Here is a 26469-nt window from a genome sequence, read left to right as displayed (position 1 = left end):
TGAAGTCACCCGGATCCAGTACATATCCAGCCCAGATGGTGGATCAGCACCTAGAGAGGACCTCGACAGCCCTGAATGTCAGGGACAACTAGATGAGCCCACGGGAGCCAGACAAGTCCTCTGCACAATCTGACTTTGTTGCAACCTAAAATTAAACTGCTGGTTTTGAGAACGGCACTCTATTTCCCTGTTTAATACTGTAAAGCTGCTTTGACATTTGAACACTGCATTGTAAAAAGTGCTATATATGTCTATATAAGTCTGAAAGTAAAAACACTTATTTTAAATATTTTTTTGTGTGTGTGTGCTTGCAGGTTCATTCCGAGAATCCACCTTGGTGGCACCAAATGCCATTCAGTCACAGATCAGATGGAATTCAGGAAAGAGGGTGTGAAGAAAAAGCATCAGCCTGAATCCCCTTGTGGTGTTTCTCATCAGAGAGCTTGTCAGCTTTGCCATAATTACAGAAATTAACACAACAACACAAACAAATTTTTACTGTATTTTATTTCTGTAAAGCTTGTTTTGCCATGCTACAGATACAAAGTTTCCAGGGGACTGTGGTGATGCCTTTTTTCAGCTAGTGCATGCTACAGATTGAAGATTTGTTATTTTAAATTGTTCAACAATTAAAAAGAATATTATAAAACAAATGCTAACGAGTTATTGTGATTTTTATGGGCTTGGGGATGTAAAAAAAGGGACTTTAGTATAGGGTCCAATTCACACTAATAACTAGTTGCTTATTAGCATGTCTATTATTAACATATTGGCTGTTTATTAGTGCTTATAAAGTACATATAATGCATGACATCCATAATCCTGCCAAATACCCTAAACTTAACAACTACCTTATAAACTATTAATAAGCAGCAAATAAGGAGTTTATTAAGGCAAAGGTCATAGTTAATGGTTAGTTAATAGTGAGAACCCTAAAATAAAGTGTGACCTAAAAAAAATATGGTACACAGTGATGAACCACAACTGGATTGTTGTATACAGAAAAAAAATGAAAACAAACTGAACAGTTCTAATACTGACAATACAGTAATAATACATCTAACTACTGTAAAATTTACAGCAATCTCTTTACGGTGTAGTTTAGGCATTTTAACGAGCAGGAGGAAAAATAAAATGATAAAACAAATGTTCACGAGCTGCGAGCATTTTTTCTGTCTCTCTCTTTTTCTCTCTCCCTGCTGATAGGCGTCCAAACTAGCTCTTCTTGATTGGCCAAAATTCACTTGATCTCTGAACAGTTCCCGCCATTGCCTCTACAGATGCACAAATCACTTGCGAAAGGGAGAGTGTGCAAAACTTCTTATTTGCTAGCCAAATACAGGTTTATGCTAGAAAAGCATCCAAATATGTGTGTGTGTGTGTGTGTGTGTGTGTGTGTGTGTGTGTGTGTGTGTGTGTGTGTGTGTGTGTGTGTGTGTGTGTGTAAGAAAACATTTCAAAGGTGTGCAAATCTCATTGCAAGGATTCACATACTGATTTGCGGATGTACAAAATTTGTCCATGACTAACATTATTGATGCAGGTGTGTGGATGTGTTTTGCACCATATTCACTGCAGCAATAGTAGCAAAACACAGAAACATGTGAGCGTACAAGTTTCTTGATTTGTGATTCATAGTATAGGATTTGTGCACCTGAAATGAAGGATTCGAGAAAATGTAACTATTGTGTTTGTGGGAGAGAAAATAAATTTGCAACTTTTGTCTTTGACTTCAAATTTACTGATATGTGGCTATTCTCTACAAATACAAATCCCGCTGTCAGAGAGGCTCAGTTGCTTTGCACCAAAAATACCTTCATATATAAAACCCAAACACAACTGATAAAAAATTTGGACCAAAAATTATTCAGACACTTTGACCTGACCATGTTTTGCTTAAGTGTTTTTCTTTAATTGCTAATGCAATTTTTTACACCACAGACGGAACAATTTTTAGCATTGCTTGGTAATTGGTTGACCTAAATTGGTATAATCTAATTGTGTACTTAAATTTAACAGCTGACAGCTATTCAACCTAATTAATTTGTGAGAAAGTCTAACAGACGGATGGCATTATCAAGATTAATTTGTTCTGACACAGTTTACCTGTGTTCTTGTCACATTTTATTACCATTTTCTAAACTATAGCTAATAAACTGTGATTATGTGAGAAATGTTGAAGGTGTCTGAGTAAATTTTGGTTTGACTGTATATTGACCTCTGACCTCCAGGGTAACTCTCTGCTGTTCCTGCCCAATGTTCTGAAAGTCTATCTGGAAAATGGCCAAACGAAGGCTTTCAAGTTTGAATCTAAAACCACTGTTAAGGTACCGTAGATATATTCACTAAAGTCTGATGTGTTTATTTTTCAGTCAGCATTAATTATATTGCATATTTTATGACTGTCATCCAAAAATAAAATAAGCAAAAAGTACATGATCATGGTAATTATTTAGTGCCATTACCATTTAATACCATGACTGTATCATGGTACAATAACATTGCCCTAAAAGGGTGGTCTTCTTAGCTTTAACCTGTGTTGCGCATTAATTTCCTCTATATAATTTCACATGTTATCACCAGGACATAGTAATGACTCTGAAGGAGAAACTCTCAATCACCCGTATCGAACACTTCTCTCTGGTGCTGGAACAACAGTACAGCATCAGCAAACTTTATCTACTGCATGAAGAAGAGATTATTCAAAAGGTACACACACAAAAATAGTAAAGGTACACACAAAAATGCACACAAGTAATTAATTATTAATACTTATCTTGTTCCAAACCTGTGGGACTTCCTCTGTTCTATGGAACAATAACAACAAAAAACAAAGAATATCCTGGCCACTCACCACCACTTTTAATAATAAAATGTAATAAGTATGTGGGCTGTCAAGAACTAAAGTGATGAAAATAGTCCAAAAGTCTTTTAGAAATTCACACATGAAGCCGTCACATTACCCAGAAATCCTTCTTTCTAATTTTATGGTGCAGTTTTGACATTTAATTTCCTCTTACACAGAAAAGAGTATATTCTTTAGGTGACACTTAAGGACCAATTTTCACTATTAACTAGGATGCATATTATTAGCATATTGGCTGTTTATTATTACTAATAAAGCATGTTAATGCCTTATACTGTATGATCATATTTATATCCCTTAATCCTACCCCTTACCTAAACTTAACTACTTTACTAACTATTAATAAGCAGCAAATTAATAGTTAACAGAGGTAAAAGTCATATTTAATAGTTAGTTAATAGTGAGTGTCATATATCTAATAATACTCTGTATGCGTGTGACAGGTGGTTGAAAAGAAGGAGACTCAGGACTACAGGTGTCTGTTCCGTGTCTGCTTTCTACCTCGAGACTTTAAGAGCATGCTCAAAGAAGATCCTGTGGCTTTTGAGTATCTATACTTACAGGTGCGTGTTTGTATTTGGTTGTATATAAAGAACAGTTACCTAAAAATTTGCTAAAAATGTAGGACATCTCAGGACATCCAAGATGTTGATAAGTCTGTTTCTTCATCAGAACAGATTCTGTGAAATTTCTGTGAAATTTAAAGTAAAAGAGTTCAAACAGCTGATCACAATAATCCACACAACTCCATCAAACAGTCCATCAATGAACTTTCAGGGACAGAAGATGATGGAGACAGTTTCATGGTTAAATGGAACAGTTTATTGAAATGGCAAAGAGTTAAGAGTCAATGGCAGATAATTTGAAGCTCGTAGGGAAACCACAGGTACAAAGACACACTCCGGAATCCAAAACTCACCGAAGATGAAGATGATGACGATAGAAATCAATTAAATAAACAGAGAGTCATGTTTAGTCCACAATAGCTCACAATGTAGTTCGCTTAGACGAGACCGGACAGAGAGTGTGTGTCTGTGGCTGATTTATATAGAACGTAGATAATGAGAGGGCGACAGGTGCAGCAAATCAAAAGTCCGGTGATTGTGATCGGGGATAATGAGTAGTGTGTGTGGAAGGACCCGGCGCATCGGTGACATGAACGTCTTGTGCAGGTAAAATCGGAATGTTGTTAATATAAAAAAAAAATCCTTCATTAAGATGTTTTTAACATCAAACCATTGCTTTAGGCAAGTCCTCTGTCAATAGTACTGCTTTCTGCTGTGAAAAAGTCATCTAGTCTGAATCAGGTGAGAAATATGTACCTTTTACAAGTGAAAAAAATATTATATATATATTTACATTTAAATTTATTCATTTAGTAGACGCTTTTATCCAAAGCGACTTACAAATGAGGACAGTGGAAGCAATCAAAAACAACAAAAAGAGCAATGAAATATAAGTGCTATAACAAGTCTCAGTTAAGTTAATATAATATAATAAATAAAAACAAAACAGACAGAATAAAAAAAGAATAGAGCAAGCTAGTGGCCGAGAAGCTTATAGTCGACTAAAATTGTATTAATTGGTAAGTAGCAAAAAACATGGTTTGTGTCCGTGAGAATCGGTAACGTCTTGTCCTTGAGGTAATTACAGTATATCAGGCATGAAATCCAAAGAATCGCTTATTCATTGACCTCAAATATGGATTATCATTTGAAAGTAAAACATGTAGGTAGTAGCAATTTATTATGGCTATGCGCTCTAACATTGACTAAATGTGGAGAATTAGGTACATATGGGAATTTTTGTGTGGAATGTGGTAGTTATCAGCGTGCCTACTGCATGACATTGCGACAACAAGCAATCACTGACCTTTCTTTTTTTTGTTAACAGTGGAAACAAAATATGCCATAATTTTTGCTCATACAGATAAGAGTAATACATCATTTGAAACTGTAAATGGTCTATTTTTTTTGTGTACACTCACAATATCAACAAAATGTGCTTTTGTAAAATAAAGCAAAAAAATTACCAAAACTTAGCATTTAGACTGCTTGCCTCACAGATGTGATAAATACATCTAGAAGCTTAAAATGTCTACCTTTAAATGAAACAATTCAAATCTAAAACAGAAACTCTCTGATTATGTAATCCGTAAGAAAGGTGCATTTCTCTCTAAAGATGCAAAGTCAGCTTCATCAAAAGTCAACTTCATTTTTGAAGTCAACAGTCATCATAAACAGTAAATTGTTAATCATCAAATCATCAAAATATCTTGCTATTTTTTTCCAGACGCATCCATAGTCATTACTCTTGCCTTGCTTTGCAGCAAGCTTTATGTGGGTGCTTGAGTGCATTTTACTTATATTTAAGTAATTAAAATAATATAAATGTGTGATTAGCCGACTGATGGCTTAAATTAACAACTATAAGTCAACTACAAAAGTCTCTAATCTCTGCTCCAACAATAACCTTTATTATAAAACAGTAGAAGTATGTGGTATGTCCCTATTTAGACACATCTGAATAAGTGTGTGTGTGTGTGTGTGTGTGTGTGTTTCCATGTGTGTGTGTGTGTGTGTGTGTGTGTGTGTGTTTGTATAGAGTGTGAGTGATGTATTGCAGGAAAGGTTTGCAGTGGAGATGAAATGTAATACAGCTCTCAGACTAGCTGCTCTACATGTACAGGAAAAACTAGCCGGCAGTGGACAATCCCTTAAAACACCACTGAAGGCCATCATGTGAGTACACACACACTAACACTTTGTCATACCATAAGAAAGCTTGCTGCTACATAAGTTGTTCCCCTTAGTTAGTACACTACTATTCAAAAATTGGAGGTCAGTAAGACTTTTTCAAATAAATTAATACTTATTCATATATACTTATTAATTAATGCTTAAGTATATATGTGTCCTTGGACCACAAAACCAGTCATCAGTCACAAGTGTATTTTTTTTTTTATTAAATAAGCTTTCCATTGATGTATTGTTTGTTAGGAGAGGACAATATTTAGCCGAGATACAACTATTTGAAAATCTGGAATCTGATGGTGCAGAAAACATCTAAATACCGGAAAAATTTGCTTTAAAGTTGTCCAAATGGTCCATAGCAATGCATATTACTAATTTCCAAGTAGGAAATTTACAAAATATCTTCATGGAACATTATCTTTTCTTAATATCCTAATGATTTTGGGCATAAAAGTAAAATGGATCATTTTGACCCATACAAATATTTTTGGCTATTGCTATAAATATATACCCGTGTAACTTAAGACTGGTTTTGTGGTCCAGGGTCACATATTAATATTTGATGAAAATGTATGTGTGTGTAATACTATTCTACTGTACACTGTCTGTACTGTTTCTGTCTGAAGGAAGGAGTGGGGTATTGAAAGCTTTGTATCCCACACCTTACTGCGAAACATGAGAGAAAAGGACTTGAAGAAAGCGATCAGTTACCACATGAAAAAGATTTTGTCACAGGAGCCCAAACAAAAGGTTTGTGCATGTGTACATGTGTGTCTTTTCCCCAGGGCATTGTGTGGAAGAATTTAAATCATTTACATTATATACAGTAAAACTAAAAATGTAAAAACAGTAAAATTAAAAATGTATAAAAAGTACCAATATGTACCAGTAATGATTTTAAACTGTATGTTGATACATGCCATGTTACTGAATGCTACTAAATTTGGGAACAGTACCTTGGGTTTTTACTTTGAAAGAATATCATGGTTTGTGTGAAAAATACCAAGATTTTAGATTGATTCTCTTGGTATTCCTTGTTAGTGAATTACAGTATGATGTGCATTCACAATATTTTCAATATGTGGGATGTTTTCAAAGGTGATCTCAGTGGATCAAGCTAGACTGAACTTCTTGAATGAGATGTCTGAAGTCAAGTCTTATGGAGGAAAGGCTTTAAGTGCCACTATGATGGTGAGAATGGCATTCTGAGTCTTAATAGCCACTTTCAGAAATGAAATCCATTGAACTGCAGTAAACATTTTGTCTGTAAATGTACCCTACCTGCATTTACACATGCAATGGCTTTACATCTTTCATCCAGATCACACACTCACAAAATGGCATTTAAAATACTAGTTAATAAGAAAGACCTAACCTGAACAAAATACATACATACATACATACATAACTCACTGACCACAAACAATTTGAATGGTATACTTTGTATTTTTTTTCTGACTGTACATGTGAGAAAATATTTAAAAACTAGTATTAAACAAATGTGACCCTGGACCACAAAACCAGTCTTAAGTCACTGGGGTATATTTTAGCAATACTCAAAAAAATCATTGTATAGGTCAAAATTAAAAAAAAATATTTTATGCCAAATATTTTATGCCATTAGAATATTGAGTAAAGATCATGTTCCATGAAGACATTTTATAAATTTCTTACCATAAATATATCAAAACTTCATTTTTGATTAGTAATATGCATTACTAAGAACTTCATTTGGACCATTTTAAAGGCGATTTTCTCAGTATTTAGATATTTTTTACACCCTCAAATTCCAGATATTCAAATAGTTGTATCTCGGTTAAATATTGTCTGATCCTAACCAACCATACATCAATGGAAAGCTTATTTATTCTGAAATAAATATATATAAATATAAATATGAAAGGTATATTTGAAAAAAATACACTTAAGACTGGTTTTGTGGTCTAAGGTCACAAATATGTATGTTTGCAAGGCATAACAATGCAAGTAAAGGATCAGTAAATGTGAGACTTTTCATTTGCTTTCCATAGAAATGTGTCATACCTTTCTGTTTTATGTACTTCAGACAGACTGCATGTCTAGGTAAAGCAAGGAACTGAAGATGTACTGTACTGAAAATCCTTTTGGTTTATCCCCATCCTTCCATTTTTCCCTGCTGTCAATTACTCCACATATCACAGTCTTTGCGTATCACATACCCTTCTTTCACTCTCTCTGTCTCACTCTCTCTCTATTTACTAGCTGCAGGACAGAGAGTCAACGGTGAGTTTGTTGGTGGGAGCTCAGTATGGGGTGAGCCAGGTGATCAACCACAAGCTGAGCATCATGACCACACTAACTGAATTCAGCTGCATTACCAAAGTGGAACTATTACCTGAGTCTGACAGAGTTAGTCTGGTCAAGATCTACCTGCAGGATATAAAGGTATATAATATACAGTACTTGTACTTTCATCTACATATATGTGACCCTGGACCACAAAAGTTTATGAATTTGGGATTTTCCTTAGTTGTCAGTAATAATCATACAATTAAAAGAAATAAACATTTGAAATATATCAGTCTGTGTGTAATGAATGAATACAATATACAAGTTTCACTTTTTGAATGGAATTAGTGAAATAAATAAACTTTTTGATGATATTATAATTATATGACCAGCACCTGTATATAGCCCAGCGACTTAAGACTGGTTTTGTGCTCCAGGGTCACATATGTACACTCAGTATAATCCTTTTATTGTTCTCTCTGCTCTGTCTTTATTTGACACTTTCCCTGTCAGCCAATTACCTTGCTTATGGAGTCAGTGGCTGCTAAAGATTTATCGTGTCTAGTTGCTGGATACTGCAAACTGCTTGTGGACCCCCAGGTCTGTGTGTTCCCCTGGTCAACTAATACAAAGAGCCACCGCATATCAGCAGAGGAGGGTATGCAATCTATTTGTCTGTTTAGCTGAATTCTTTGGTCTGGCAAAGTTGAAAAATATCCACGTGAGCTTTGATGAATTTTGAACATTATGAAAACTCTTAAAAAGCTTCTTTAAACAAGAGAAAACATTGTTGCCCCAATTTGAGAAAAAATAGTTATGTGATTACTATGAAAAAAAAAACAATGTGACAAAAGCAATAGGAGCTAATTGTGAGTAGGGAGAATGTAGCCACCATATACTTTATATCTAAGGATTTGTGAAACATTTGACAATTTTCACAGTGTGATTTTATCTGTGCTTCTGCCATTGTGTATAGGTTATGTGTCACACTGTGGCAGTGACTCTGACGACTCAAACACAGATGTGGATGCTCTCCTTGCTCATTTTGCTAGCCCTGCCAAAAGCAACAACACAGCAGTTAAAACCAGGGATAAGCTACCAGAAGAAACCGAAAAAGGCCAAAGTTACATGGAAAAAGAAGAGGTGGAGAAGGAAGGAAGCAAAGAAGAGGAGGTGGTTGAGAAGAAGGAAAGGGAGGAGGACAAAGAAACCATCCATGAATCTATATATGGCTATTATGGAAAAACAGTAGAAAGAGACAAGGAGAGAGTGGGCACAGAAAGGAAGGAAGACAAAGAGCAAGAGAAAAAGCCTCAACAACCTCAGTGTGTCATCATTGTCGATGACCCATCATCTGAATCATCTGATTTATACCAAACTGAGTCACATTTCATGACCAGCATGTCCAGTGACTCTATAGATGCCCTAGAGGATGACGACCTCATGACCTACTTTTCTACCAGACGTCCATGCCATTTACCATTGAAAGACTCTTACTGCTGTGAAGATCGCTATTCACCATCATTATCTCCACAGCAACTACACAGCAAAGATTCTCATTCCCAAAGTGACATGTGCTCTGCTGATTCCCATTGTGAGCCTGATATTGACCAATTATTTTGCTTTCCTGCACTCTCAAATATTGCTGAATGTCTACCTAGTCCCCCTGCAGCCAGTGAAGAGGAGGATTGTGAGGAATTGGGAACAGAGAATGAAAAACATGAAAAGAGGTCACCTGCAAAATGCCATGGGAGCAGCCTACCTCCTTCTGGAGACTATGTGTTCACATTTGAACAAGGAGACACCAGACATTATTACAATATCTGCTCCAATGTTACCCCTGACAGTGCCCGGAGCCTTGCACGACCTCTCTCTCCTCCAGGTCCTGTGGAAACACAACCAGATCAGGAAAGAGAGGAAGTGAATCAGACAGAAACAGTGCCAATCTTTCAACCCCCACCAGGGTTTGGAGATAGCAGTTCAGAGGATGAGTTCTTTGATGCACAGGAAAGATTCACGTCTCCTGAAGAACCCTCCTCAACTGCCATGGCAAGAGGTATGACATAGGGGAGATTCACCATGAAATTAAGAGTTTGGTTCCAAAACGCAATAAATCCATTTAGATTAATTTGAGTAAAAATGTGTTATCTTTACCAAGAAAGTGTCAAGACGACAACCACTATTTTCTGTTTCAATCTTTAACATAGCATCTTTAGGTTATAATAACATAAAAAAAATTCAAATCCGGGTTTTGATTTTCAAATATTTATTATAAAATTGTATAATTTTTTTTCCACAATGCAATAAATCCATGATACTCTCTTCTCTCAAAATGCAATAAATCAATTAAATCAATATGAAAGTTATTTTTCATATTGAAACTGATGAAAATACACAACATAGTAAGTTGATCCACATATGACAGTCTCTGAACTTCATCAATACTAATCTTACATCCAGGCACTGGACTAAAAATACATTCATCAGTCATCGCTTCCAAAATGAATTCAACAGGTCATCTTGTTAATGATATAAATTTATTACAGCAATAAAAGTACATTTTATCATGAACAAGAACAACATCACATTAGACCACAGAAATCCCAAAATGACATTTCCCTTACATTCAACTTCCAAAAGTGCATTCATCTTTGCCATGTTACATTCTTTCAGTTGACTAGTGCTATGTGCTTTATCAACAAAAACATAAATGGCATTAATAAAAACACTAACACTGACAAGCTACGCAATATTGCGTTCATAATCGAATGCGATTCATCTAATGAACGTGACACAGCGTAGCTTGTCAGTGATCTATGGCAATGTGTATTAAATGCATCTGAGTAATTTCCATCTGAAAGCACGTGATGGAGATTTACCGGTACTATTAATCACAGAATCGGCTTTACTGACTAGATGCACATGGCAATCACATACGATTTATTGTGCAGCCCTTGTTTGTTGATCACAAAGTACAAAATATATGAGGAAAACTAGAATGTGTTCAAAGTGTCTAGCGTGCATGGAATGGTGCACTGTGATTGGTTGTTACCGTTTACAGTGCATGGAATGGTGCGCTGTGACTGGTTGAGAGGATATATTGCATTCTGCAAAAAAGGCAGACTGGCCGTTGTCGCGGTTTGGAAAAAAAGGGAGAAAAGATGACTTAATAACTCATAATATCGCATGAAATTAAACATTTATTTCTCAATAACAACCAGATACAATACTGATTTTGGCAGAAACTCCATTTTTTATTGTGTTTTGGAACAAAACTCTTCAAATGTTCTCAAAATATTTCTATGACATGTTGTAAAAGTTAAAGAAGTAAGTGAAATTTAGTTCTCTGTACCCATCACAAAAAAATTGTGTGTAGATTTGCTAAGAAATACTTACCATATATATTTGCTGATATTTCTCTTCATAGAAAATTCTGCAGAATCAAGCACCATATTACAGACACTAAGCCTGAGGGGGATTGGCATCTTTGCAAGTGAACAAGAGGCAGTGGATCTAGAGAGGAAAGAAAAGGAAGAAAGAAAAATGGTTACTCAAGTTGAATCATCATATTTCAACAAAAGATCCAAAAAGCGTCGCTCATTCATGGAAACAAATTACACATCCCTGGTATCATTCCCAGAACAAGATAATTTAGGTAACAGCTATGGAAATAGCATCCCAAAATATGGATCTATGTCACTGAACCGAGGTGCTGGCCGAATGGCATGTTTTGATGGTGGATGCTCAGATCAAGGTCCATGTCCTACAGTCTTATCCCTAACTGATTCTGAAGGAGAACCAGCGCAACTGGAATCCAAACCCATCTACCCATCCAAAGTCAATGGATCAGGACTACATAATCCTACTGATACACACTCAAACAAAGCATATCAACGGAAACAGCAACTTATAGAGATGGAACCAGATTCCATGGAGTTCAAATCAGTCACTGAACTAATGTCTACTATATCACCAACTATAGTAGCAGTACGCTCCCAAATAGACCTACAGGATGAAGAAAACCCCAGTAACCATAGAGATGATCAAGAGGAAGGTGCAGTGGAAGGTCTAGTTGAGAGACTGTTTGGAGGTCACTTGTTCTTTGATATGTCCAGAGGACAGTGTGATAGCAGTGTTTTATTTAATGAAAGAGATGATCAGGTAACCAAACAAATGGAAGATTTTTTCCAAGGCAGTTCAGTGACTCAAAAGAGCAGCTCACTACCAAGACTAGGCCAGATATCCCCATCAAGTTTACCCTACTTGCATGTCCCAAGCATATCTTACACCACAAGCCCTGATATAGACAGAGATGAAAATACTGTGCATCTACAATTTGGGATGGGAAAGCACTCAGTGGAGCCAATAGAGAGAACCAGAAGTCAAAGCATGTCTGCATCTTTTGGTAACGGCGCACCGCATTGCCCATCAAGGCACTTATTTTCCAAGCGAGTCAAAGGACCAGAATCTGATGAGACTGAAGATACTTGTGACCCTTCACACCAATCTTCTAGTATACCATCTTATGAACAAGCCCAAAGATTCCTTCGTACACCCTGTTCATCCAGCATCCTTGGGCGACTCTCTGCCTCAACATTGCGGGGAAAGATCCAGAACCTTCCCCTCTACTTATCATGTTCCCAGGAAATGTTAAATGCCAATTCTAATGGCAGTGGCAGTGATGAGCCTGTAAGAAGACTTTCAGAAACACAGCTACAAACAAATGAAGTTGAAGTAGCAGAAGAGGCAACTGAGGATGTAACGTTGAATGAAGGTTCTCCTGAGGTAACAGAGGTAAAAGTGGTTACCATAGTATCTGAAGAGGTCACTGAGGTTATTGAGGGGTTAAGAGAGGTCAGCCACACTAGAGCTAAAGCATGTGGGGAGCAGAAAACCAAAACTGACCCTAAAGAGTTTTCTGTAAAAGCCATATCCCCCTTGTGCTCCAAAGCAGGCAACTCTCTCCAAGTCAGCTCATCATCTGTAGTGGTTACTACACAGAGCCTAAACAGACCCTGGGGGGTGGTAATGTCTAGTGGGTTACAAGGATGTAGCCACCCTCCTTCAAGCACAACTGCCCATAACTTCACTTCTAGTTGTGGGGTTTTTGCAAACTGCAAGTCCCAACCTACCATAGCCCAACCACAATCCTTGCCTAGCCCAAATCTACATGAGAAACCAGACCTTAGCTGCAGCTCGGTACTGGCTATGGGGTGTGACACTGTAATGGAAGGTGCTCAAACACCTTTAGAGGCCTGCCATACAGTATACACCAACTGTTTCAGTGGAGTTCTTGACAGCGCCAGTTTCGATGATGAACTCACCGTGTATGAGTTTTCTCGCAGAACGAGCCAGGGTGAAACAGGGGATGCTGTTCTGATATCTGTCCCTCCTTCCTCGCTATCTGCATCCCCTGCATCTTTCTCTCCATCTTCTCCATTGCCCTTGTTCCCTCATCTTATACTGCCTGTTTCTTCATCTACAGAGCTCAGTCCCCTTCTGTCTCCATTGGATGCCCCTGACTGCTTCCTTTCAGACCTTCATGAAGATACTATCACTTCACTGTTGACTCGTCGATATCCCCTTCCACCAACAGGATTCCTTTCTTTGCAAAGGGATGTGGAAACCCTCTTAAGTGTTCTTGCTGGTGCTATGAAGAACCAAGATGGGATCCATGAGCACCCCAGGGATAACTGTGTGGCTCACTTTTCAGAAAACAAAAGGCGATTACATGCAGAGGCTCGGGGGCTTTTAGCAGGATGCCAACACGTGGTCAGAGTTGGGCAGACGCCAGAGGAAACACTTCAGTCTTTGTCTGAAAGCTTCCGCTCACTGTTACAGCTGACAAGTGTGTGCTTATGTTTCTCTAGCTGCCAGCGATGCAGGGAGCGCCATGCCCAAGCACTTACAGGACTAGCAGGTGTTGCAAAAACTTATCAGGACTTTGCTCAGGCAGCAGAGGTAGTGGGAACTGCTACAGAAAGAAAAACTTGTCATGATCTCAGTATTAAACTCCTGGCTCACCAATGCACTGCACTAACAACTTCAGTCTTCTGCCTCACCCAGCTCTTTCGCACTCTCACTGCCCTTTGACCTTTGAAGAGTTACACTGAGTAGGTTTTTTTTCCTCCAAACCGCAAGAAACTAGTCAAAATAACTCAAATGTTTTTCAAATAGAACTGTTGAGATCTATAACATTAACACTGATGCAGTGTCCAAAGGTAGTGTCACTCTCACACATACTGACACTGAAACATAAAACCTGCCATTTAAATGTTTTGAATGGATTAACCTACGATGACAAGTGAACTGTGAACAGAATTCCTAAACAGGGTATTAAACAGCTTGTTTTACAGTATTTGCTTGTTGGGTTTAAGTATTTAGTATTGAATGTAAATCTAAACCATAACTGTCTTTGTACTATGTTTGTCCGTAATTTATTCTGCTTCATGAGGAAAGCATAGACAGGGATATTGCGTAATGTATTTTTCAACATTCTCTGCTCTCATTCGTTCCCTCTTGCTTGCTTTCTCACTACTGTTCTCACCAATTTTATGCACGTACAGTATATTCTCTTCTCTCTGCTATACCTAGTGTCTATTAGAGAATGTTATAAAAGCTTTCTGCAATAATCACCTGTTAAAATGAGTTAAAAATGTTTACTAAATACAAGCAATATTTTACTTGAGTTGCCAGTAATGTGACTATGTGTTCCTTTTGAATAATAAACCAAAGCCTACAGATGAATGATTTTGTTGTGAATGTAGATTCATTCACAATACTTTATATTAACTTTTGCACATGCTTTACAGTTATAACTTCAAGAAGGGAGATTTATTTGCATCATTGGATTATTTTTATGGAAAAACAGAATATTTTTTTAGTTTATTTCTCACTGATAAGTTTTTCCTTTTCAGTCATTCCTCCCTCTCCAGTTTTCCCAAAACAGCACTCATAATCTTAGGCCCTGCCCACACGAACACAATTATTTTTAAAACTGTAGCTTTTTTACGTGTTTTGTCCACGTGTTCTTCCACACACAAACGGAGCACCACTTCACTGAAATGGAACATTTTTGAAAACACCTGCAGGTTGAAGATTTTCAAAAACTCCGGTTGCAGTGTTTTTGTGTAAACACCGAAACCAGCTTTTTTGGCTTGTGACGTCGGAGCCAGCGCTGTTATCTCCGCCTACTGGGAACTTTTTACGGCTTTTGATTGGCCAACATGGCTTTACGGTTTCGATTATATCGCCACATGTTGGCTTGGCATGCTCTTGACAGTGCATCATAGCATGCGTTTGCATTTTCTTATGGACAGAGATTTTTTTTATGGAAGAAGGAAAAACTCAGTTTGTAAAAATACCCGTGTACGTGTGTACATGGCCTTACAATGATCAAATTATTCTAGAAAATGTTTGAAAACTGACAGAAGTGGAAAATTACAAATTTGAGTGTGACAGAATATTAAATGGATTAATTAAATGCAAAGTACTTTACCCACCAGTACATGTGTCTGAATACCCAAAAGCTGCCATGCACTCTCTTCCTATAAGGCATGCTGTAAGCCATAGACATACTGTATACCTTGGAAATAGTGGGCTGCATGTAAAAAAATTAATGCATGATTGAAAGAATGACCAGCGAGAGAATGAATGGTTATAGTAATGAAAAATGGCTTTGTAATGCAGTATTCACCCCATTAATGGAGAATGTATGTTTTATTAATTAGACTTCACTTATCTTCCATATAAGTACCAATACATTTTAACAGCCTTTGCATCAACTCTGCCTACCAGTCAATATTTTTTTTTTTATGTTGCACTGACTATTATGGGACAATGGATTTATCACTGACACCTAAATAAGTGGGTTTTGCCCAGGCAGATGAACACAAGGTTGAAGGGGTGGGATTTAAAAGGACCAAATGACTGAATAAAGTCCTGCATGCATCGCCAGAGAGAAGTCTGTCATTTTCACCGGAAGGTCCAATTATGACATTTTAATTAAACATTACAAGTTCAATAAAAAAGGAAAGAAAAAGAAAGAAAGAAAGAAAAGAAACATAGTCACAGATTACTTGTTCACAGATTATAACAAAATTAATTTAGAAAATAGATTTGAGGCAGCCCAGCACCATGTGAGTCAAGTTTTATTAGGTTAGTAATGTTAATGTCACAAGGTGACGATCTTTAGGGGCGGAACCAAAATTCGGGAAGTTTGGTTCCGCCCGGAAGTGTTTCCGCCCGGACCGGAAAAACAGAACACCGGAACTTCCGGTAGCGCCGTAAGAAGGAAAATCAGGGAATTCGATGCACCTGTGCCTAGTTAGGGACAGCGGTTGGTGATTGGAGGATACGCTGGACAAGGCAGTACTTAAGGCCAAGTTATTTCACAGTCTGGGAGGCTCTCTTTGGTGTGTGTGAAGCACTGGGTTGTGCCCGTCTTGGTACGCTGCTGGTAGCTGTCTAACTCTCTCTCTCCCTCAGGCTGGAATTGTATGATTGTGAAGACATCGCGAACCTTAAAGGTTGAGAAGTGAACAGATTATACGGCGAACTGAGACGACGTGAAAAAGGGGATTGGAAGTGGCATTGATGTGAGTACTAAGAGCCAGTCGAAAGTGCCCTGTATATTGACCTGGCGTTGTGTAGATCTCTCCAGGAGGAGGAGGGTGGCCCTACCCCTAATATAGTGTGGTGGGAGAGCCGAAGGAATACTTATTGAAGTAGTCGCAACGACGACATCACTAGCTAGGCCGCATATTCCATCGCCAGATCCGAACCAAGCGAAGTGAAGGAAGACGGGTGTCCTTTCCGTACACTGAGTGTGGTGGGTGAGTCTTCGTGCTGTGAAAACCTATAATTTTGACGTGGTGTTGTATATTGCTGTGGGCTGCTGTGTATTGCCGTGTGTCCTGTCAGATAAACCCCCGCCTTCACGCACTTCGGCGTGGGAGGACAAGGAGATTGCTGGCCCTAGCCTAGTTCAGTACAGTATATGTTGTGAGCGTGCTTCAGATCTCCGGAGATAGCACGGTACGCTGTGTCCAGCCCAGAGGTGAAAGCCATCCAAAGCAGAGTAACTGTGTTTTGTGTCTAAGTTGATACCTGTGGAGAGGAAAGGAAAGAGAGTGAGTAACACAAGGAGAAACAGAGGAAACCTGTACTTACAGTGCGCTGTGTTCAGCCCAGAGGTGAGAGCCATTCAAAGCAAACTAACGGTGCTATTGTGCCCAAGTTGATATCTGTGGAGAGAAAAGGAGAGAGAGGGAATAACACGAGGAGGAATAGAGCGAACCCTGTACTTACAGTACGCTGTGTCCAGCCCAGAGGTGAGAGCCATTCAAAGCAAACTAACTGTGCTATTGTGCCCAAGTTGATACCTGTGGAGAGAAAAGGAGAGAGAGTGAATAACACGAGGAGGAATAGAGCGAACCCTGTACTTACAGTACGCTGTGTCCAGCCCAGAGGTGAGAGCCATTCAAAGCAAACTAACTGTGCTATTGTGCCCAAGTTGATACCTGTGGAGAAAAAAGGAGAGAGAGTGAATAACACGAGGAGGAATAGAGCGAACCCTGTACTTACAGTACGCTGTGTCCAGCCCAGAGGTGAGAGCCATTCAAAGCAAACTAACTGTGCTATTGTGCCCAAGTTGATATCTGTGGAGAGAAAAGGAGAGAGAGGGAATAACACGAGGAGGAATAGAGCGAACCCTGTACTTACAGTACGCTGTGTCCAGCCCAGAGGTGAGAGCCATTCAAAGCAAACTAACTGTGCTATTGTGCCCAAGTTGATACCTGTGGAGAGAAAAGGAGAGAGAGTGAATAACACGAGGAGGAATAGAGCGAACCCTGTACTTACAGTACGCTGTGTCCAGCCCAGAGGTGAGAGCCATTCAAAGCAAACTAACTGTGCTATTGTGCCCAAGTTGATACCTGTGGAGAGGAAAGGAGAGAGAGAGTGAATAACACGAGGAGGAATAGAGCGAACCCTGTACTTACAGTACGCTGTGTCCAGCCCAGAGGTGAGAGCCATTCAAAGCAAACTAACTGTGCTATTGTGCCCAAGTTGATACCTGTGGAGAGAAAAGGAGAGAGAGTGGGTAACACGAGGAGAGACTGAGGGAACCTGTACTTACGCCGCTGCCTGTGGAGAAAGAGAAAGCGAGTGAGCACCCAAGGAACGAACTGTGTGAACCAGTACTTACTGTGAGCTGTAATCAGCGAAGAGGTGAGAGCAAAACCAAGCTGAACTAACTGTGCCTGTGTGTCCCAGCCGCTGCCTGTGGAGAAAGAGAAAGCGAGTGAGCACCCAAGGAACGAACTGTGTGAACCAGTACTTACTGTGAGCTGTAATCAGCGAAGAGGTGAGAGCAAAACCAAGCTGAACTAACTGTGCCTGTGTGTCCCAGCCGTTGCCTGTGGAGAAAGAGAAAGAGCGTGAGCACCCAAGGAACGAACTGGGTGAATCAGTACTTACTGTGAGCTGTAATCAGCGAAGAGCCGTTGCCTGTGGAGGAAGAGAAAGAGAGTGGGCACCTCGAGAACGAACTGAGTGAACCAGTACTTACCGTGAGCTGTATTCAGCGAAGAGGAGGAAGAAGGAGGGCGCTACGGATACCTAAGACTCAGGCCGGGGCCCGAGCCCCACGCCCCGGATCCCCGTGGCCCCCTTGCTCCCTGACCTCTTCCCGGCCATAGCCCATCTGGAGGGCCGAGTCAGAGTTTAGTTTTAATTGCCCTTTCCCTATTCCCTAAGCTATTTTTAAATATTTAAATAAAGATTGTTTTATCACTTACTTGTTCTCGTGTTGCTTGGCCATTGGGTCGGGTTTGGGGACCTCCTCGAGGTGGAAGTTGAGAAGGGGTGTGGCTTAGTTAAAGCATAGCCAGCCCCTGGGTGTGACAGATTTGGCGTAGTCGGCAGGGTTTCCACCTCGAGTTGAGTAACCAAGGTCGTCCAATGACCGACAACGCGGGGCTTTCAGCCCAACCCCGTGCCATGCCCGTTTTTATGGGGAGCCCCTGGATTCAAAAATATGGGGGGACAGAATCCGAGGTACGATTGTCTGAATGGAAGGCTCAACTAGAGTACTTGGCCGACCTACAGGGCCTTAGTGCAGCCCAGCGGCTTCAGTTTGTGTTAAACTCCCTGGATGGAGAAGCGCGGCGAGAGGTGCATGCCGCCCCCGAAGCCGTTAGAGCCAACGCCCAAACCGTGTTCCAGTTCCTCACTGAACAGTATGGTGACCACACCCCCGTAGCTGCCCTTCGCTCCCAGTTCTTCAATTGTAAGCAGGGCCCCCGCCAACCGATTAGAGCTTTCGCCCTGAGGTTGCGAGAGCAATTCGCCCGACTACAGACCCGTCGGGACCACGGGTTGGGAGATGGAGAGACTCTATTGCGGGACCAGTTTCTTCTGGGGTTGAAGGAGGGTCCGGTGAGACAGAGCCTACGTATCCAGTTTCGAAGGGACCCGGGTCTTACGTTCGAAGATCTGAAGAAAGAGGCACTGGCCCTGGAAGGTGATGAGACTGAGGTGAGTGGTTCCCCAGTGTGTGCGGTTGTCAGTGAAGTAGCACCAGCACAACCCGGAGGCCCTGACTGGAAGCAAGCACTGAAGGCTGAACTTTTGAAAGATGTCCGCGATCAGATGTCTGAACTGTCTAAAGCCCTCGTAGGAGAATTGCGCCAAGGACGGGCGCGGGAGGAACCACGGCCGGCCACTGTGGGTCGTGTGGCCGGGACCCCTCGAGAAGACCCTGGAAGAGGATATGGCTCTAGGAGCCAGATGATTGGGCGTAGCCCCGTGGCGAAGGTGAGAGTGTGCGGCAAGGAGATTCAATGCCTGGTAGACACAGGCTCCCAAGTGACGTTGTTTGCTGAGAGTTTATCCGAAGAAGTGTTTGGGAAACAAGGGGCACCAGGGGCGGAGGCCCCCTGGCTTACTCTGAAGGGCGCAAACGGCCTCGACATCCCATATATTGGCTACCGATTGACGGACCTAGAGGTTCACGGAGTGATGGTCCCCCAGAAAGGTGTGATTATCGTGCAAGACCATTGTCTGGGTGCACATCGAGCCCTGTTGGGCATGAATGTCCTCGCTGATTGCTGGGAAGAGCTATTTCGGGCTAGGCCCGTATCGAAGATACCACCTGCAGAGAGGCCCAAGTGGGAGTGTGTGGTAGCTGACTGTCGAAGGGTGCAAATGAGCCAAGTCCGCAGGGAACAGGAAGAGGTAGGAAGAGTGATGTGTCGTTTTGCTTTGTCTGTCCCCGCAAAAAGTGAGGCTGTTGTGTGGGCGCGAGTACCGCCCCGAAGAGCGGGCCCAGAAGAGTGGGTGCTGGTGGAGCCCCATGTGGATTGTCCACAAGTGGAAGTGGCACGAGGACTATCGACGGTCCGGCGGGGGAGAGTCCCCGTGAGGATACGGAATGTACATCCATACGCGGTGCAACTACATCGGCACCAACGATTAGCCCGTCTGACAACGGTTACATCCCACCAAGTAAGGGAAGAGAGGGATATTAGTTTTCGTCAGGTGTGCCCCACTGTCATCGAGGTGGCCCTGACACAAGTAGACACCCCATGGGGTGGTATGGAGAGGAGTGTGCCGAGCCACCTGGCGGGTGAGTCGTTACAAGGGGAGGATTTAGAGCAGGCACAGACACAGAAGTTACAGGCCCTCCTTCGGAGATGGCAGCATGTGTTCGCCACCCACGATGAAGACTACGGATGCACCCAGGTGGTACAACATCATATACCTACCGGGGATGCAGGGCCCAGCCGGGAGAGGTATCGCCCAATTCCGCCCACTTTGTATACCGAGGTACGTACACTCCTGCAAGGCATGCTGAAGCAAGGAGTTGTTAGGGAAAGCAGCAGCCCGTGGGCGGCCCCCATAGTGCTGGTGCAAAAGAAGACGGGGGCTTGGAGATTCTGCGTGGACTACCGTAAGCTGAACCTCGTGACTAAGAAAGACGCTTTCCCTTTGCCACGGATCGAAGATTCGCTTGCCAGCCTCACGCAGTCGGCATGGTACTCTACCCTAGATTTGGCCAGTGGCTACTGGCAGGTGCAGGTGGCCGAAGCAGACCGGGAGAAGACTGCCTTTACAACCCCGTTTGGACTATTTGAATGGGACCGGATGCCTTTCGGGCTCTGTAACGCTCCGGCCACCTTCCAGCGGCTGATGCAGCGGTGCTTGGGAGGTCAGTTAATGGAGTCAGTATTAGTTTACCTGGATGATGTGATTGTCTACTCCCCAGATTTTGATTCACACCTGAGGCACCTCGAGGAAGTCTTTCGGGCCATGGAGAAGTACGGATTGAAACTACAGCCCAATAAGTGTCACTTACTACGGAGAGAAGTCAACTTTCTGGGCCACGTGGTCAGTGCGGCTGGAGTGTCCGTAGATCCTGGAAAGGTATCGGCCGTGAAGGACTGGAAGGCCCCGAGGACAGTGAGGCAAGTGCGATCCTTTTTAGGATTTGTGGGATACTATAGGCGTTTCATAAAGGACTTTTCAAAAATTGCTAAACCCCTTAATCAGTTGCTGGTTGGCACAGGTCGTAACCGGGGCCGGGGGTCGCCCAACGTAGACTGGGATGCAAATTGTGAGTCGGCGTTCCAGACATTGAAGCAGGAGCTGCTACAGGCCCCTATCTTGGCATACGCAGATTTCACAAAACCATTCCTTTTGTATACAGATGCCAGCAATCTCGGGCTGGGAGCGGTGTTGGCTCAACGGCAGGACGGAGTTGAGAGGGTCATCGCGTACGCCAGCCGGAGCCTCCACCCAGCCGAGAGGAACGATGCGAACTATAGTTCTTTCAAATTGGAGCTGCTGGCGTTGAAGTGGGCCCTAAGTGAGAAATTTAAAGACTACCTCTGGGGTGCCAAGGTGACGATCATTACAGACAATAACCCATTAGTACACTTACAGACGGCGAAGCTGGGAGCCGTGGAGCAGCGGTGGGTGGCCCAACTGGCCAACTTTGACTATCAACTACAGTACCGACCAGGGCGTGAACACATGAACGCGGACGTCCTCTCAAGGCTGCCCGAAGCGGAAAGCCCCGGAGGGGCCAGCCCGGAGGAGGGCTATATGGTAGGAGCAGTAGAGGCACCAGGCAGCAGACAAGAGGCCGTGCCTGAGAACTGGGGATGGGATCCCCGTCGGTGGAGGGAGAGACAGGCCAGGGATCAAGATGTGCGGCTGGTAAGAGAATGGCTGGAACAGGGCCGACGGCTGACGCCAGCGGAGAGGTTAGCCCAGACGGATACTGGGAGGAGGCTGCTGGGGCAATGGGACAGGCTGGAGCTGAGAGATGGCGTTTTGTGCAGAAGGGTCAGTGACCCGAAGTTGGGCGAAGAAGTACGCCAGATCGTGGTACCCGCAGATGAGGTAACGGCTTTAGTTTCGGCGTACCACAACCAGTTGGGGCATCAGGGACAGGAGAGGACCGTGTCCCTGCTTAGGAGATTCTTCTTTTGGCCCGGGCTAGAGGCATCGGTGCACGCCCTAATTCAAGCTTGCCCGAGATGCATATTGTTTAAGTCCAGACGGGAGGTCCGAGCGCCAATGGTACCCATCCATGCGAAGGCCCCCCTTCATATCATGGCTATGGACTTCTTGACACTGGGCCGACCACGAGATCGCTACCAGAACATCTTGGTAATAACGGATTTGTTCACAAAGTACGCTTGGGCTATCCCCACCCTCGACCAGACTGCAACCACCACCGCTACAGTTTTATGGCGGGCCGTCTTCCAGACGTTCGGATGCCCGGAGTTTCTGCACTCCGATCAAGGAGCCAACTTTGAGTCCAGGGTAATTAGAGAACTATGCCAGTTGTACGGTTGCACGAAAACTCACACCACTTCGTATCATCCTCAGGGGAACGGCGGCTGTGAGAGATTCAATCAGACCCTATTGGGGCTGCTGGGGACCTTGGACCAACAACGGCAGGACGATTGGGTGAGTGCCTTGCCAAACCTCCTACAGGCCTATAACAACAGTATACATAGTACTACGGGTTACGCTCCCACTTACCTGATGTTTGGCAGACACATACGAATGCCTACTGACCTGGTCCTAGGAGTGATAGCCGACCAAGAGGAAGCAAGTGTAACGGAGTGGGTGGGGCGCCATCACCAGCGCTTGCATTTCGCCTACGAGCAGGTGTCGAAAAGGATACAGACGGCAGGAGAGAAAAGTAAGCGGTTGTATGATCGGACTGCTAGAGAAGCCCCTCTACTGCCAGGAGAGAGGGTGTTGGTGAGAGATAATCGGCGGCAGGGGAAGGGGAAACTGAGTGACCGTTGGGAGGCCACCCCTTATGTAGTCTGCCGGCAGCAGAGGCCGGGGCAGCCGGTCTATACCATCCGGCCAGAAGGGAAGTCAGGCCCCGACCGTGTGGTGCACCGGAACATGATTCGCCCATGCCCTAACTACCCTGAAGCCGTGGAAGAAGTCCCCACGGAACCTGTACCAGCGGCCCCCTGGATTGAAGGTTGGGCTGTGGTACCAGGGAGACCCGTGGTGGCACCACCCCCGATCGCCCCGAGAGAACCAGAAGCAGCCCCTGAACAAGCTGAGCCCGATTCACCAGTGAGACGATCCCAGCGAGAGAACCGAGGCCGACCCCCTGCCCGCTATGGGGAGTGGACAGCCCGAGGACGTTCTAGGGACTAGAACGGATTGGCGGGGGAGGATGTCACAAGGTGACGATCTTTAGGGGCGGAACCAAAATTCGGGAAGTTTGGTTCCGCCCGGAAGTGTTTCCGCCCGGACCGGAAAAACAGAACACCGGAACTTCCGGTAGCGCCGTAAGAAGGAAAATCAGGGAATTCGATGCACCTGTGCCTAGTTAGGGACAGCGGTTGGTGATTGGAGGATACGCTGGACAAGGCAGTACTTAAGGCCAAGTTATTTCACAGTCTGGGAGGCTCTCTTTGGTGTGTGTGAAGCACTGGGTTGTGCCCGTCTTGGTACGCTGCTGGTAGCTGTCTAACTCTCTCTCTCCCTCAGGCTGGAATTGTATGATTGTGAAGACATCGCGAACCTTAAAGGTTGAGAAGTGAACAGATTATACGGCGAACTGAGACGACGTGAAAAAGGGGATTGGAAGTGGCATTGATGTGAGTACTAAGAGCCAGTCGAAAGTGCCCTGTATATTGACCTGGCGTTGTGTAGATCTCTCCAGGAGGAGGAGGGTGGCCCTACCCCTAATATAGTGTGGTGGGAGAGCCGAAGGAATACTTATTGAAGTAGTCGCAACGACGACATCACTAGCTAGGCCGCATATTCCATCGCCAGATCCGAACCAAGCGAAGTGAAGGAAGACGGGTGTCCTTTCCGTACACTGAGTGTGGTGGGTGAGTCTTCGTGCTGTGAAAACCTATAATTTTGACGTGGTGTTGTATATTGCTGTGGGCTGCTGTGTATTGCCGTGTGTCCTGTCAGATAAACCCCCGCCTTCACGCACTTCGGCGTGGGAGGACAAGGAGATTGCTGGCCCTAGCCTAGTTCAGTACAGTATATGTTGTGAGCGTGCTTCAGATCTCCGGAGATAGCACGGTACGCTGTGTCCAGCCCAGAGGTGAAAGCCATCCAAAGCAGAGTAACTGTGTTTTGTGTCTAAGTTGATACCTGTGGAGAGGAAAGGAAAGAGAGTGAGTAACACAAGGAGAAACAGAGGAAACCTGTACTTACAGTGCGCTGTGTTCAGCCCAGAGGTGAGAGCCATTCAAAGCAAACTAACGGTGCTATTGTGCCCAAGTTGATATCTGTGGAGAGAAAAGGAGAGAGAGGGAATAACACGAGGAGGAATAGAGCGAACCCTGTACTTACAGTACGCTGTGTCCAGCCCAGAGGTGAGAGCCATTCAAAGCAAACTAACTGTGCTATTGTGCCCAAGTTGATACCTGTGGAGAGAAAAGGAGAGAGAGTGAATAACACGAGGAGGAATAGAGCGAACCCTGTACTTACAGTACGCTGTGTCCAGCCCAGAGGTGAGAGCCATTCAAAGCAAACTAACTGTGCTATTGTGCCCAAGTTGATACCTGTGGAGAAAAAAGGAGAGAGAGTGAATAACACGAGGAGGAATAGAGCGAACCCTGTACTTACAGTACGCTGTGTCCAGCCCAGAGGTGAGAGCCATTCAAAGCAAACTAACTGTGCTATTGTGCCCAAGTTGATATCTGTGGAGAGAAAAGGAGAGAGAGGGAATAACACGAGGAGGAATAGAGCGAACCCTGTACTTACAGTACGCTGTGTCCAGCCCAGAGGTGAGAGCCATTCAAAGCAAACTAACTGTGCTATTGTGCCCAAGTTGATACCTGTGGAGAGAAAAGGAGAGAGAGTGAATAACACGAGGAGGAATAGAGCGAACCCTGTACTTACAGTACGCTGTGTCCAGCCCAGAGGTGAGAGCCATTCAAAGCAAACTAACTGTGCTATTGTGCCCAAGTTGATACCTGTGGAGAGGAAAGGAGAGAGAGAGTGAATAACACGAGGAGGAATAGAGCGAACCCTGTACTTACAGTACGCTGTGTCCAGCCCAGAGGTGAGAGCCATTCAAAGCAAACTAACTGTGCTATTGTGCCCAAGTTGATACCTGTGGAGAGAAAAGGAGAGAGAGTGGGTAACACGAGGAGAGACTGAGGGAACCTGTACTTACGCCGCTGCCTGTGGAGAAAGAGAAAGCGAGTGAGCACCCAAGGAACGAACTGTGTGAACCAGTACTTACTGTGAGCTGTAATCAGCGAAGAGGTGAGAGCAAAACCAAGCTGAACTAACTGTGCCTGTGTGTCCCAGCCGCTGCCTGTGGAGAAAGAGAAAGCGAGTGAGCACCCAAGGAACGAACTGTGTGAACCAGTACTTACTGTGAGCTGTAATCAGCGAAGAGGTGAGAGCAAAACCAAGCTGAACTAACTGTGCCTGTGTGTCCCAGCCGTTGCCTGTGGAGAAAGAGAAAGAGCGTGAGCACCCAAGGAACGAACTGGGTGAATCAGTACTTACTGTGAGCTGTAATCAGCGAAGAGCCGTTGCCTGTGGAGGAAGAGAAAGAGAGTGGGCACCTCGAGAACGAACTGAGTGAACCAGTACTTACCGTGAGCTGTATTCAGCGAAGAGGAGGAAGAAGGAGGGCGCTACGGATACCTAAGACTCAGGCCGGGGCCCGAGCCCCACGCCCCGGATCCCCGTGGCCCCCTTGCTCCCTGACCTCTTCCCGGCCATAGCCCATCTGGAGGGCCGAGTCAGAGTTTAGTTTTAATTGCCCTTTCCCTATTCCCTAAGCTATTTTTAAATATTTAAATAAAGATTGTTTTATCACTTACTTGTTCTCGTGTTGCTTGGCCATTGGGTCGGGTTTGGGGACCTCCTCGAGGTGGAAGTTGAGAAGGGGTGTGGCTTAGTTAAAGCATAGCCAGCCCCTGGGTGTGACATTAAGTCTTCATTTTAATCTTTTTTTTTTTTTACAAACGTACTATTGATTCTTAGAATACCATAATAATATCACACATACAATTTAAATGGAGTTGGAGAATAGGTTTTAAAGCATGTTCATTGGCTATC

General features: G+C 43.3%; 1 protein-coding gene across 2 annotated transcripts in view; it reads left to right on the top strand.

Annotated features, from left to right (window-relative positions):
• LOC132143586 (FERM and PDZ domain-containing protein 1) overlaps positions 1-26469 on the top strand; it is a 53041-nt gene extending 26572 nt beyond the window's left edge. For both annotated transcript variants that reach the window (XM_059553944.1, XM_059553943.1), the window contains exons 7-17: positions 2232-2327; positions 2584-2709; positions 3310-3429; positions 5471-5607; positions 6246-6369; positions 6718-6810; positions 7861-8043; positions 8401-8545; positions 8864-9943; positions 11315-16059; positions 26345-26469. In XM_059553944.1, coding sequence (XP_059409927.1) covers positions 2232-2327; positions 2584-2709; positions 3310-3429; positions 5471-5607; positions 6246-6369; positions 6718-6810; positions 7861-8043; positions 8401-8545; positions 8864-9943; positions 11315-13980 — 4770 coding nt within the window. In that variant the 3' untranslated portion in view covers positions 13981-16059; positions 26345-26469. The remainder of the gene's footprint in view (positions 1-2231; positions 2328-2583; positions 2710-3309; positions 3430-5470; positions 5608-6245; positions 6370-6717; positions 6811-7860; positions 8044-8400; positions 8546-8863; positions 9944-11314; positions 16060-26344) is intronic.

This window comes from Carassius carassius, chromosome 7 (assembly GCF_963082965.1).
Source record: "Carassius carassius chromosome 7, fCarCar2.1, whole genome shotgun sequence".
Taxonomy (NCBI): Eukaryota; Metazoa; Chordata; class Actinopteri; order Cypriniformes; family Cyprinidae; genus Carassius; species Carassius carassius.
Note: the sequence above shows the minus strand (reverse complement) of the source record. Positions and strands in the feature narration are given on the sequence as shown.